Here is a 13,188-nt window from a genome sequence, read left to right on the forward strand (position 1 = left end):
TGGTGATGGGATAAAAAGTGGTGAAGGAAGAGCTGTCAGAGAAAGCTGCTTAATCTGTGTTTCCACAGAGGCCAGAGGTTCTGTCTGGGGAGGGCAGCAGCAGTTGATCAGTCACAGATACCGGTTGATCTTGGCTCCATCTTCTGGTACGTTAGACATCCTGGAATACAAACAGAAAGAAACAAGACTGACTGTGGGAAAGGAAGATGACTTGTGTTATGTGGTGGGCAGAAGGTAGTGAGGATTTTTAAATGGCATTCAGAAAAGTGAGAAGATGGGTGGAAGTTTTCCCATGGTTCTGCACCAAAGGTGCTGAGAACTGTTACATTGCAGGCAACACAATGGTAGGTGCTCAATAATCATTGAATCAGGAATATACTAATCAGGGGCCGCTGCTTGGGGCTTGGTTGAGTGGCTAGTGGGCCCAGCCCCGGGGAGGCAGCATCCCACCTGACCCTGGAAAAGACTGGGAAGAGAACATGCAGAGCCAGGCCCTGGTTGAGAAAGTACGAAAAAAGCAAAAAGGTCTCTCTGTTACTTTTGATGGAAAAAGAGAAGATTATTGTCCTGATCTGATGAAATGGGCCTCTGAAAATGGAGCTTCTGTTGAGGGTTTTGAAATGGTTAACTTCAAAGAAGAGGGCTTTGGTTTGAGAGCAACAAGAGATATCAATGCAAAATAATCAAGAATTATTTTTCGGGGTTCCATGAAAATTACTAATGACTGCTGGATCTGCTAAAAATTCAGTTTTGGGGCCCTTATATTCTCAAGACCAATTCTCAAGACCAAATGCTTCCAGCCATGGGAAGTATCTCTCTGGTCTTCCATCTGCTGTGGGAGTGAGATAGTCCTACTTCTTCCTGGCAACCCTACATTCCCACCGTCCCCAGTGACTACGATTCCTCTCCACTTGGAAGATGATGAAGATTGATATCTTCAGTCAACACAAGCTATACGTGACCTCTTCAGCCAATATAAAAACACAGCTCGACAGCATACCTATTTCTATAAAGTTATCCAGACCCACCCTCATACCAGCAAACTGCTCTTGAAGGATTCTTTCACTTGGGAGGACTACAGGTGGGTCTGCTCTGTTACGATGTGACAAAACCAAATCTCCACGGAGGACGCTTCCTGGGTGGCCTGACGTTGATTCCTTTATGGGACATGTGTAAGCCACCAAGGGACTGGCCACCAGTGGCTGCAGCCTGGAGAATGACAGCTGTGAGTGTGCAACTGTGCAAGACTTTAGGGTTGGGGAGCAGATTCACATGTTTATGGCACTCGGTCAAATGCAGAGTTTCTGATCCACAGTATTTTTTTTCTTTGACAATAATTCACACGACAGAGTGAAAATAAAGCTTGGAGTGAGTAAAAGTGACAGGCTCTATGCAGTGAAAACTGAGGTCTTGGCTTGCGAAGGCATCCCAACTTTCAGTGTCTTTGCATTGCATTTTATGGAGCCACCCATCTCTGCCCAACTCCTGAATTTTTCTGAGTCTTCTGCATGACCGAAGAGGAATTGAAAAAACATTTGCTAGGAGAAAATGCTATCGATAGAAACTTCACTTCGGATAACTCTGAACTTCCGGTTAGCTGGGACAATGAAGTCAGACTTTGGATATTTCTTGAAGATAGAGCATCGCTTCTTTTGAAAACATATAAAACGACAATTGAGGAAGATAAATCCTTCTTGAAAAAATCATGACCGTTCCATGTGCCAGCCATGGCCATCAAACTGCACTCAGGTGAAAAAGAGATTTTGGAAAAAGCAGTTAAGAATGCAGTGTCAACTGGGAATACTTGTGCAAACAGATGGAGGAAAAGTCCCCACTTCCCACATACGAGGAGAGGAAGCTTGGGCTGTTGGAGAGCCATGTGGTGGACTCGAGGCTCCCCTTGTCCCGAGAAACCTGGAGAAGGAGGTAGGCATGCAGAAGGCCTTGGCACTCCAGGCCAAGGCCACAGAAAACGGGCTCATATATGGCGAACGCTCTATCCCCAACGGGACCAGGTCAGAAAAAGAAAATTTAAAACAGGAAGAAAGCAAAAGAGCAATCGGAGATGCCAAAGAATTGCCTTCAGACAGCATTGATCAATTTAAGGAGTAGCTCTGAGATGAAGCCTGATCTGTTGGGAAATTCAGTTTAGCAGTTTATGAACAGTTCATCTACCTCACTGTTTCCTTGTTAACATTTTTCTTTCTGCAGAGAGGAAGATAAGTTTTTGCTGCTTCATATAAAAATGATGTAAGTTAAAAAAAAAAAAGGATATACTAATCACTGCATTGACTTGAAGCTCCTAAGGATACAGACACTGAGGTACAAACTTTTTCATAAATTACATGATTCTCCCTTCACCCTTTTTAGGATAGTAGAGGGATGGTGGAATAACAACTAGGCTACACCAAGATGGCAGCTTCTGCAGTCATCTCTCAAATATTTACTTACTACTTATTGTGTGCAAGGCACTGAACTGGGCACTGTAGGAATTCCAATCAATAACTACTGTATCATCACCTATGTAACTTGTGTTGCAGTGGAGGAAGGAATGTATTTCAGCCCTCCCCCTGTAGCAAGCAAGCAAGCAAGAGCAAGCTGGCTAAGGCCAATTCATTAATCACTGCTTCTTCTAGAACTTCTGACTTGTGACTAGTACATGCCTCAGCCTCAGGGAATTTAACCCAGTACTCTACCAGGGATATGTGTATCTTTAAAACTTTAACCCTTCATCCTGTGCACCTACCACATGCCAAGTGCTATGCCTTCACTATTTCGCTTGATTCCTAGAACAACCCTGACAAATAGTAACTTTTCTTATGTTTCCTTTAAAACCTGGAAACGGAATCTCACAGAACTCAAGCCCCGGTGGGCCTGAATCCAAAGCCATGCTGCCTCTCAAAGGCCAGATTAATCATAAGGCATCATGTTTGGTAGCATGATTTCCTTTTCCTCTCCACAGTACACTACTAGAAGACTTCGAAACTAAAAAGGCCTTAAATACAGAATAGAGAGATAAGTCCAATAAGAAGCCAAGAAAAGAGGTGCCTTACCAACTTTTCTCTACCAGATGAAGGCTGAGGAAAAATAAGTGCAGGAAAAAATGTTTGAAGACCTCAAGAAGTCTCAGGGAAAGAAGCTCCTCACTAAAGGTGTGTCTTAGACCCTTAGTCACGTTTTGGCAAATTCGGAGTTTTGCTTCACTTTTAAAATAGACATCCCAAGTTGGTTAAAGCCTTGGTAAGCGTTTATAGCTTTTTATAAGGATATTCTTAACTGAAGGTATAGTACTTTTCCACTTGTCATCAGGATCAGCATACCTCTAAATCTTTAGCTTTTGGAAGTAAATTTTCTCCCATTTCTCTGTACTAAGGAAGTAGAAAAGATTTTGGAGGCAAAAAGACATTTTAAAAGGTAAAAGATATAAGGAAAGTTTTATGTTATAGCCACCAAATACTCTTGAGGCCCAGAGTAGTAAGTGGCTAAAGGTACAACAGGTGGTACAGAGGTTAGGTTTATAAATTTTTTTCCCTAGTAACATAAGTAGATCTAGTTTGGGGCCAAACTTTTACTTGAACTTTGCTTGAAGATGCCATAATGGGAGGGAAAATCCGGCCAAGTTTACTGAATGAATAGCGGGGGAAGTTCCTGCCAGGGGCATAAGGATAAATTGAACTTCAGCTTAGAAAACAAGGCCTTGGACTCACCTCAAATCTCAGACTAAGATTCCCTTCCCCAAGACATCTCTGCAGTCTGTCACTATTACAGAGAAAAGAAGAAACAGATCTTAATCCTCACCCTCACCCGTAATTTGTCAAGTAAAGGCAAAGGAAAAAACACAAACCAATCTCCCAAACCTAGGGGCCAATGGAGGGATGTCAATTTAGGCTCCATTTGATTGTTAAAGAACAAAGGAAAAAGCAAAGTACCCTAAAAAGATCCTAATTACATCTCTAGAAGGCAATATACAACTAAGGCCCACTGCTGAATAATCAAGATTTCAAAAACTTCCTTAATCTCTATTGTCTTTGGCAATAGATTGGCTACTTAGAAGATTTGGACTGTAAGTACCACCTCCCATAGGTGCAAAGGACTCCTAGCCAGGGGAGGGGGAAAGAAAAGGAACCAGACACCACCCATCAAAAATGCAGGACGTTGTTAAGTCCTCTCATCTCCTTTCTTTCCCACCAATCATGGAACAAAGTTCTCAAGGGTATTATCTCAAAGATAAGGGGACACAAGGGGATGAGGAAATAAAAGTTGCTGGAACATCCACTTTGTTACCCAAACAGATCCAGGGTGGACTGGTTTAGCCAACACCCCTTTGAGTCAAACACATAAAACTGCAATCTGTTTTTCTTTTCTCTATTGGCAGCACAAAGAGCTGGCTAACCCTGCACTGCACCTGTTTTCTCACCTTTTCACTCTTGCCAGGTTGAAAACAATGGAAAAGGATAGGGGGGAAAACACAAAAAATGGAACCATAAGTAGCTGCAGTATTAATTCCTAAACAGATTTCAGCCTTCTTTTCCCTTTCCCTTCACATTTGTATCTAAGCATAAAAGGTTTCTCTTTTTCTCCCAGTGTTATAAGTCACTTTGGTATTTACAGTTCGTTTTACATTGCTTTTGCTCCTTTCCTTTAAAGTCTATTTCTCTTTACTTCTACATGGGGTGGGGGAGTTGGTGAGGGAAGAGGGAGAGCAGGATGTTTACTTAAGAACCAACGTCTCCCTTAAGGGTGTCCCCCTCTGTCTTGTCTGTGCAGCCTCAATGAGTTATTACTCAGCAATTGTGAACAGGAGCTGACAGACTTGCCCACAGTTACTCATAAATAAGTATGAGAAACGCCCAGTACCCTAAGAGTGATAAAACTCATCCTGATGGTGTTTATATTACCATATCTACACACATGGTGGGGAGGGTGGTGCTGGTGTAACCCAGCCCTCCTATATAAAATTGCTTAAATAAAACAAATTGGAGCCAGGGTGGGGTGGGGGGAGGCCAGTGAGGGAGTCTAAAAGCGAATGATTTCTTACGGGGTGGAGAGAGGAATCCGGTGGGCAAGTCAAGGTCTCAAGAGAGGACAAGTCAGAAGGGGTGAGCCAGATTCCAGAAGCGCGGACAATGTACACCCTACCTGCTGGGTGTGTTCCTAGGCCCCTGCTATTTCTGAAGTGTCTGGTGATATGTGTATGTAGCTTAACGTAATCTGCTAGAGCCTGACCGTCTGCCAGTGACCCAGGTCTTGGCCCAGATGCCGTGACTATCCCTCTCTACCTCTTAAAGCCAACATTCCATTTATTAAGCCTCACTGGGGCATGAAAAAGGATGGGGTAAGAGAGAAGGGTTAAGTGTGGCTTCTGCAATCTGTCATGCAGAAGCCACACTTAACCCTTCTCTTTTACTCCATATCAATAACAAGGGTGGATGGGGTAAAGAATTGGCCAGAATGGATCCCCATTATCATCACCCCAATTCAATGCTTGTTTTAAAACTGCTTCTTGGATCACACTTGTACAACCCTTTGAAGACAAATAATTTACCCACAGTATATGTCCCACATCCCCAACCACTCCCTGAACATCTTCAATCTCATCCCACCCATCATCCCTTTAAAAAACCCAGTTATACAAAGTAGCAAACAGATCCCACAAGGCCATGAAGATTTTAGAGGCTCAGATTGCCTTCTATGGGGACAGCTGGACAAAAACGTGAGAGGGGAGGAGTCAACCACACAACAAAGGAGACCATACTTTATTAAATTGGAAAACAAAAACATAATATTTAGGACAAAGATTAAAAAAAAAAAAAGGAATGATTGGAAGAGAGGAAAGTTGAAGTGGCCACAGGAAGGGAAGGATGGGATGGTCTGTGGTATCTTTGTGAGCACCGCAGAAATGGGTAGGCTCGCACACCACTCCCTCCCTCCCCTCACACACTCTTATATCAAAAGCCAATACAAAGGCATCTTCAGAGATATGTCCAGGCTTTTCTTTCTGCGTTGTGTAGTTGGCTTCACCTTCAGCCCTGGACAGTCATGTAGGGTCTTTGCTGGAGAAAATTTAGGTTTTTCAGCAGGCTCCACAAAGCAGCAGTTTCAGCTCCTGGAGAAATTTCCTTCTACTTGCACTCACCAGAGAAGCTAGAGGCCCTTGGTGAAAGCCCCAAATCTCAAAGAAAAATGTCAAACCTTTAGAACTAGTTATTTTATTAAATGATATTAATACACATTTCAAAAAAAATTTCATTGCTGTTGCCTCTAAAGCATGTATTTGTTTTGTTTTCCACACTGAACACATGAGAATACCAATCCAGCATATCTAATTTTAATCTTAACAGGCACCCCTACCCATTTGGAAAAAGAGAGAGGGGGGGGGAGAGAGAGGGAGGGAGGGAGGGAAGGAGGGAGAGAGGGAGAGAAAGGGGCGAAGAGGGAGGGGAAGCAGTAATTTACAGCGGCTTCAAACACTAACAGCTGAAGCTTAATCCTGCATGAATATTAACTTCAAAATCTTATAGTGAATACTCGCAATGATGAGGCTTAGCATATTCACATTATCTAGATAGGTTTGCTGTACCATATATACCACAAACACTGTATTCCTGGGATCGGAAAAGATAAAAGTCCTACTCTGCTCATTTTACCTTCCCTGTAATTAAACCTAATTCTATTTACTCTCGACTTCGGGGAGGGAAGGTAGGAGCAGGGAGAGAGCTCTCATCTAACCTGATAGAAGAGAAAATATTTTAGGACTCTACTTCTGATACTGCATCACTGAGCTTCAAGTGGTGCCTGCCTACTCACGGCCCCTTCAGTCTCTGTCTGTGATTTTACAGTGAGCACCAAGGACCTTAGTAATAAATTCTTATATTTTACTTTCGTAAGAATCATGCCCTTGCCAAGACACACTATGTTATGCTTTCTTTAAAAAATACCTTGTTTATTTAAAAAAAAAAACTCAGGTTGAAATACAAAAGTCAGAGCATGGTCATGGGAGTTTTAAATCACAGACACAGAAAGAATAAAACCCCTTTGTTTCATGTTTACCAGAATCGTCTTGTTTTGCTATATCACATATATACATTGTCTTCATTTACTGCTATAGACAGACTTCCTTATAGTTAATAGCTGACAGTCACATAACAAATCCTCACTTCCATCCTGAAACAAATGCATGGGTTTTGTGGCTTAAAAAACTCACACGCAAAAAACCCAACAAAACAAAACCCCCCAAATAAACAAAAAATCAACCCCTTAATAATCCATCTTTTAAACTGTACAACAAAGTCTTCCCTTCATGTATTAGCCATCATGCTTTTGAGGACAGTTATTCTCCTCCAACATTCAGGAAGCTACTTTCCTGATATTCCCATGTTTTCTGATAAAATCAAATGGTCAGAGAGCCTTTTCAAGTAAACACTCCTTTTAGCTTAAACAAGAGCAGCAGAAATAATTCACATTCTTTTATTCTAGAATGAAAAACATCCCACTTAATTTCTTCACACAGGAAAATCAATTTCAGTTCTCAAGGGAAACAGAACTTTCCCTTCCCACCATATGCCCACACACTTTTTCTCTCTGACCCTTTTCCCTAAACATATGTCTTAGAACTCAACTATACTATCCCCTTGTTTTGTTACACTGTATACCCTTTCCCACACATAAGATCATGGTATCATGCATTTTTATGGGAGAGCTACAGGGCAGAGAGACTTGCGAGGGTCAAAGGAAGAAAGAGCAGGTGGTTTAAGACCAGATTATACATTAGGAAGATGAGAGCCTTTCAGCATCCTAACCCAGAACACATGACAAGCCCAAATAAATAACATGGAATAAATTACATAAAAATTCCAAAACTATGACACACCCGTTTAAACTGTTCTTTTTTCTGAAAAGCAGGTTTATTGAGGCAAAGAATCATCTTCTGTCTCTACTTTTCCTCCCCATCTTTAATATTCCACTGGTGGAATCCAAGGCAATCCTCAAACTTCCTATAATTGTTTTTCTACTAACTTGGAAGAAAATATATGAAACTTGCTGGGATCCCCTAAAAACATTAACTGTTTGACTCATGTAGCTGGAGATCTTCAGTGTGTACCTTGGGTAAGACACTAAATAATAAAAAAATAGTAGTAAGCAACACTTGTTTCAGTGTCCCTAGACACAAAGATGTACACACTCCAAGTGCAGCGATTGTCTTTTTTCTAGAGTACTAGAAAAGCAAATGAGACTTTCAGTCTAGGGTGAAGATAAGCACTTCTCTCATGTAAACCGGCTACAGGCAGAGTCATTATTTCCTCTTGAGGGTGGGGATAAGGCTTGCAATGTGATAGGCTGCTATCTTTGTTCGGGTAATTTGGATTTATTAGGTTCTTCTGTTTTTCTGTAAAGGTGTGCATAACAATACCCCCTTGTCTTCAAGACATACATGAAGATTTTAATATAAAGATGTTACTGACCCTCCTCCTTCGAAATATCAAGAATAGGGACAGGACTGGGGGAGAGGGAAAAGTAAAGACAAATACTTCTCCTTTCTCTAACAGTTAACCTTTGCTGAAAACCACTAACAAATATCACTTACATTTGGAGGGCACCATGGGAAAAATGTCTACTTCTTATATTAAAAAATGCAGGGATAATAGTTCAGCTGCTGCTTTTTATCAATTGTCAGCTGTAGTGTCTTTCTGGCCAAAGAAGTGAAAACTGAGGGAGAAAAGGAAAGTCAAGAAAGAAAAGAAGAAAAATAGGAGGCAAGAGCTTGGTGCAAGACGAAACTACCTCAAAAACGTTTCCCATTCATTCCTCCTGTTTACAAGGGATAGACAAGACACATCACACATAAATAGTTCTTTCCCCTAACTCTATATATTGTTGTAGTCACACCATGAAATTGTTTCCAGCCCCCACCCTTCATTCCAAAGACAAAAAAAATTTATTAGGATAGAATGAGATTTGTATCTCCTCAAAGTTATCTGTCTGATAGTATTTTAGAGGAAGAGGCGGATAAAAATTTTAAAAAGAGGATCTTAGTAGAAGGGTAAAGAACTTAGCATGCCTTAAAAAGAAAACAAATAAACCAGACAGGGCCAAGGTCCCCCACATTCCTCCCTTGCAACATCTCTTGGCTGTCCTCAGGGCATAGAACATAGAGGAGAGAGAGCCAAACTGGTTATAGCAGTGACTTAGCTGGGGAGGGAGGGGACCGGAGTCCTTCCACCGACTGCTTGATTAACCAAGCCCAAAATAACACCCCAGCATTGCATATATTATCTGTACTGATGGAAGTTTTATTTCAAATGCAGTAATAATATTCAATAGATGGGGTGGAATAAGATATGCTTTCCTTTTCCCTCTCCCCAAAGTCCCAGCCAAATGAAATGGCTTGGATGTGTTTTGTTGCCTCTTTTTTCTCACCCAATACAGACAGCTTGGGGAAGGTAGATAAGTGCAGTGGGAGGGAGGACTGGATGGATGGATGGAATAATGAAATGTAAGCGTATATGACTTTTTAATTTGGAAGGGAGGCCCCTTGTCATAATAAAAAAATAAATCAATGGGAGGGAAAACAAATAAAAAAACCCAACAACAATAAACCAAATGCCTACTTCCAATGCTCTCTAGACTGTTCATGCCTTTCCCTTGGTCTGCATCAGTACCTGGGAGGGAAGAAGGGGCGTTTTGGTGCAAAGAACGGAGGGCCCCTAGCAAAAGGTGGCCTGGGTCTCTTTAAACTGTGGAAAGGGTCTCTGCTGAGAAAAGGTTCCCTGGGCCGAAAGTCTGGCCGGGGATTCCGCAAAATCATACCACTCCGGTTGATGGTGTCTCTGTGTGAGGGACCCAAGGGGGGGCCACTGCTGCTGTTGCTGCCTCCCCCACTTCCTCCTCCATGGGCTGGGCCCAGGTGCTCCAGAGAATGGGTGGGTAGACTCAGGCTCTCACGCACACGGCTAAGGCCAGGGCCGTTGAGGTCCCGTTGGGTAGGGCCCCCATGGTCCCTGGGTCCTGGGAGCACCCCAAAATGCTCAGCCAGGGTCCCTTGAAGAAGGGAGCTATGGTCCTTGGGAAATACTGCCACAGCCCCTGCTACGCCGTGCTCTGCCAGTGGCGGGGTTGGGAAGGGTACAACCCCAGAGTGGTCGACAGTGGGTGGAGGAGGGGGTGGAGTAGCAAAGGGGACACCACTCCCACCACTGCTGCTATGCTCCCCAGGGGGTGGAGGAGGGGGTGGGGTGGGGAAGGGAACTCCGCTGTGCTCTCCAGGAGGGGGAGGGGGGGCAGCATGGGCCAGGGCTGCCTCCTTTGTGAAGGGGTTCGAAAGATCCACAGAGGGTAGATGAGTGGATGCATCTCGAGAGAAGATACCACCATGATCCTTAGGAGGGGCCGGTGGGGCTGATGATGGCCCCACTGGCTCTCTCTGGAAGGGTGTCCCATGTTCCAAGGGGGACGGGGGGAGATGATGCTCAAATGTTGAGTTGAAACTGTTGGGACGAAAGCTGCCGACACTCTCCTGAAATTGGGGTGCCCGTTCCTTGTATGGTGCTGTTTTAAAGCCAGTGAGGCCTCCGCTGCCCCCACCCCCAAGGGATGCCAACTCAGAGGCACTTGAGGGGCCATTGTCAAAAGAGCTGCCTGAGGTATTCAGCTCAAACCAACCCACCCTCGAAGCCTCACGCCCATGTCCTCTATTTCCCTTCCCAGGAACTCGGATGGACTCTACGGTCTGTATTGGCTCCCCTGACATCCTTCTATTGGATGCATTACGATACCCCAAGGTTTCTATTGGGGCCCCCTTTTCTTCTGTGCTATCAGGCAAGTCTAAGCAGGAGGAGGAGACCCGGGTCTCTATGCGGTAGTGCTCTTCTTGTTGCTGTTGCTCCGTGGTGGTCAGGCTGGGCTGGTTGAGGCTTGAGAGACTGACACCATCACTTGAACTGCCCTTGCTGGGGACTTGGCCAAAATGCTTATCATCTGAGGGCTTGCGTGAGGCGTTTTTAAGCATATTCTTAAACTCAATCGTCGACGTGGTGGAAATGGTGGAGGCCAGGACTTTCTCCATGCCTGATGTGGGTGGGCGGCCCGTGGGAGCGGCAAGGGTGTTCTGCGGAGAGAAAAGGGAACGATGTGGGACTGGGTGAGGAGAGTCTGGGTACTGCTTCTGTGGCAAACTGAGATGCCCAGTGGTAGATTGAGACAAGCTATTGTGGTTGGAGTCAGGGGTGAAAAATGAATCATTCTTACTCGGTGATGGTGACCGGTCAGACCCTGGTTCATTCCCTCTTATGCTGAAGGCACCAAATAGGCCAGGGGAAGATGAGAGACGGTCACAGTTGTCACTGGAGTCTAGAAGCGCCCTTACAGATGGAGGGAAGGCAGACTTCACCCCAAATTCTTGGGCCCTGTGGTTATAACTGGACAGGATTGGCTGGTACTCAGTGGAATCAGAAATCTTGCTTGATTTCAGGATAGACTTGGCTGGTTTCTTCTCTAGGTTCATCATGGCAGAGGGTGGAGGGCCTGAATACTCAAAATCTCGGTAATCCTCATCTTCCTGGAAAGAAGTATCTGGATAGAACTTTTCCTGAGACGTGTCCATTAGGGAAGATGGTCTCTCCATTCCATCAGAAGGCTGCTTATAGGGAGATTCACTGTCCAGGCCAAATGGTCGATATGTAGGTACAGCATTGGAGTGCTCCCGGGGGTAGCTTTCATCTCTCCCAGGAGGTGGTGATCTTGTACTGCTGGGTGTAGACGAACCAGGGCTAATGATCTTAGAAAGCAGGGACATGGTATCTACACTGCTAGAGGTGGGCTTGTCCATCATCTCATCTTGGGTGGGTGTCCCACTCCGTTCATCCCGCACAGGGGTTCCATCAATATTGTCCATTGAAGTGCTAGTAGGGCCACGCTGGAAGTCTGAGGGATGACTCTCTGCTGGGGCACTGGACCCCAAACTGCTCAGGATTGGGATGTTTAAATTTAAGCCACTGAAACCAGGATTACCTTTTAAGAAGTTGTGGATCTTCATTTCCAGGCTTGGGGAGGTAGACTCTGACTCCAGTTTTGGCTTGGAGATCTCTGAAGATTGGCACATGGCAACATCAGTAGGTGGGGCAGCAGGACTAGTATTGTGGGCACTTGTAAATCCCCGAGAGTTGGACGGTAGCTTGAAAGTAGTGCTTGGGAGCCCTGGGCTATGCCCGATTGAAGCCTTGCTGGCAGATGTTGAAGAGACTTCAGAAGTTGATGAATTAGGAGAATAACTGAAATTTTTGGGAATAAAAGACTGGGTATTGGAGGGTAGACTTTTTCCCTTTATGCTAGAGATTGTGGTGTTGGCAGGGGAAGCCGAAGTGCTCTGGGATGCAGCTTCACTAGCTGGAACTGGGTTCCCAGTAACACTCTGAAGTAAGGATGACAAGCCTGTGGAAACAAAGATTGGAGGAGTTAAAAAAGAACTCCCTACCATGCAATTAAAGTAATGTAGGCTAACTGGATATTCTCATTCATTCCAGCGGGAACCAATCATTAAAATCTGAGGCCAAAGGGAATCAGACCAAACAAGCAATGGCTAAATGTCATAGAAAACACAGAACCTTTTTATCAATATGAAGAGAGGAAATCACTGAAATGTTTCTGTGCTGTTCAGAAACAAGTCCAACATGGAATAAAAGGTTAACAGGAAGGGGGAGATTTTAGTGTCAGAATCATTCCTAATTTAAACAAAGAAAACCAGGAAAAGAAAGGAGGCAACATTATTCTTACCCATATTTCTTGAGATTTGATTTATAGAACTCTTTCTCTAAATGCAAATAGATGTTCTGTCCTATCCTTCCTTTTTAACCTGCAGTGCTGGCTAACAAGTTTATGTAATCTGTTATTTTCAAGAGGGAGGTACTGTATGTAAATTTCAGAAAATTATCTGAACAGGGAATGCTTTTTCAAGAAGCATCTCTTGCTAGGCTTGTGTTACTTTTGGAGCAACAATGCTTTTAACTATGGTTTTTGGTTTTAAAATGCAGCAGTAATAAATACATATAAACATATACCACAAAAATTTACAAAGCCAGACTAATAGGGCACTGATCCTTATACTAGAAAATACAAATACCCGTCTTATAATTGTAAAGATCAAGGATTATTGATCTGTTCAGGTTGACACTGATGAGATTCAGCTCTACTCAC

The 13,188-nt window shown here is 43.8% G+C and overlaps 1 protein-coding gene and 1 pseudogene across 6 annotated transcripts in view; one reads left to right on the forward strand and one right to left on the reverse strand.

Moving 5' to 3' along the window:
• The first annotated feature begins 274 nt into the window (after positions 1-274).
• LOC143680126 (actin-histidine N-methyltransferase pseudogene) lies at positions 275-2,182 on the forward strand (annotated as a pseudogene).
• A 3,560-nt stretch (positions 2,183-5,742) lies between these two features.
• The window catches only part of RPRD2 (regulation of nuclear pre-mRNA domain containing 2), a 186,211-nt gene continuing 178,765 nt past the window's right edge, over positions 5,743-13,188 (reverse strand). For 2 of the 6 annotated variants that reach the window (XM_077156145.1, XM_077156144.1), the window contains 2 exons: positions 12,007-12,426; positions 10,896-11,104 (listed from right to left, as the gene is read on the reverse strand). In XM_077156145.1, coding sequence (XP_077012260.1) covers positions 11,016-11,104; positions 12,007-12,426 — 509 coding nt within the window. In that variant the 3' untranslated portion in view covers positions 10,896-11,015. Of the gene's footprint in view, positions 12,427-13,188 lie in introns of all 6 variants that reach the window. The other 4 variants (XM_077156143.1, XM_077156142.1, XM_077156141.1 and 1 more) reach the window with 2 other exon arrangements.

The sequence above is a fragment of the Tamandua tetradactyla genome, chromosome 4 (genome assembly GCF_023851605.1).
Source record: "Tamandua tetradactyla isolate mTamTet1 chromosome 4, mTamTet1.pri, whole genome shotgun sequence".
Classification (NCBI taxonomy): Eukaryota; Metazoa; Chordata; class Mammalia; order Pilosa; family Myrmecophagidae; genus Tamandua; species Tamandua tetradactyla.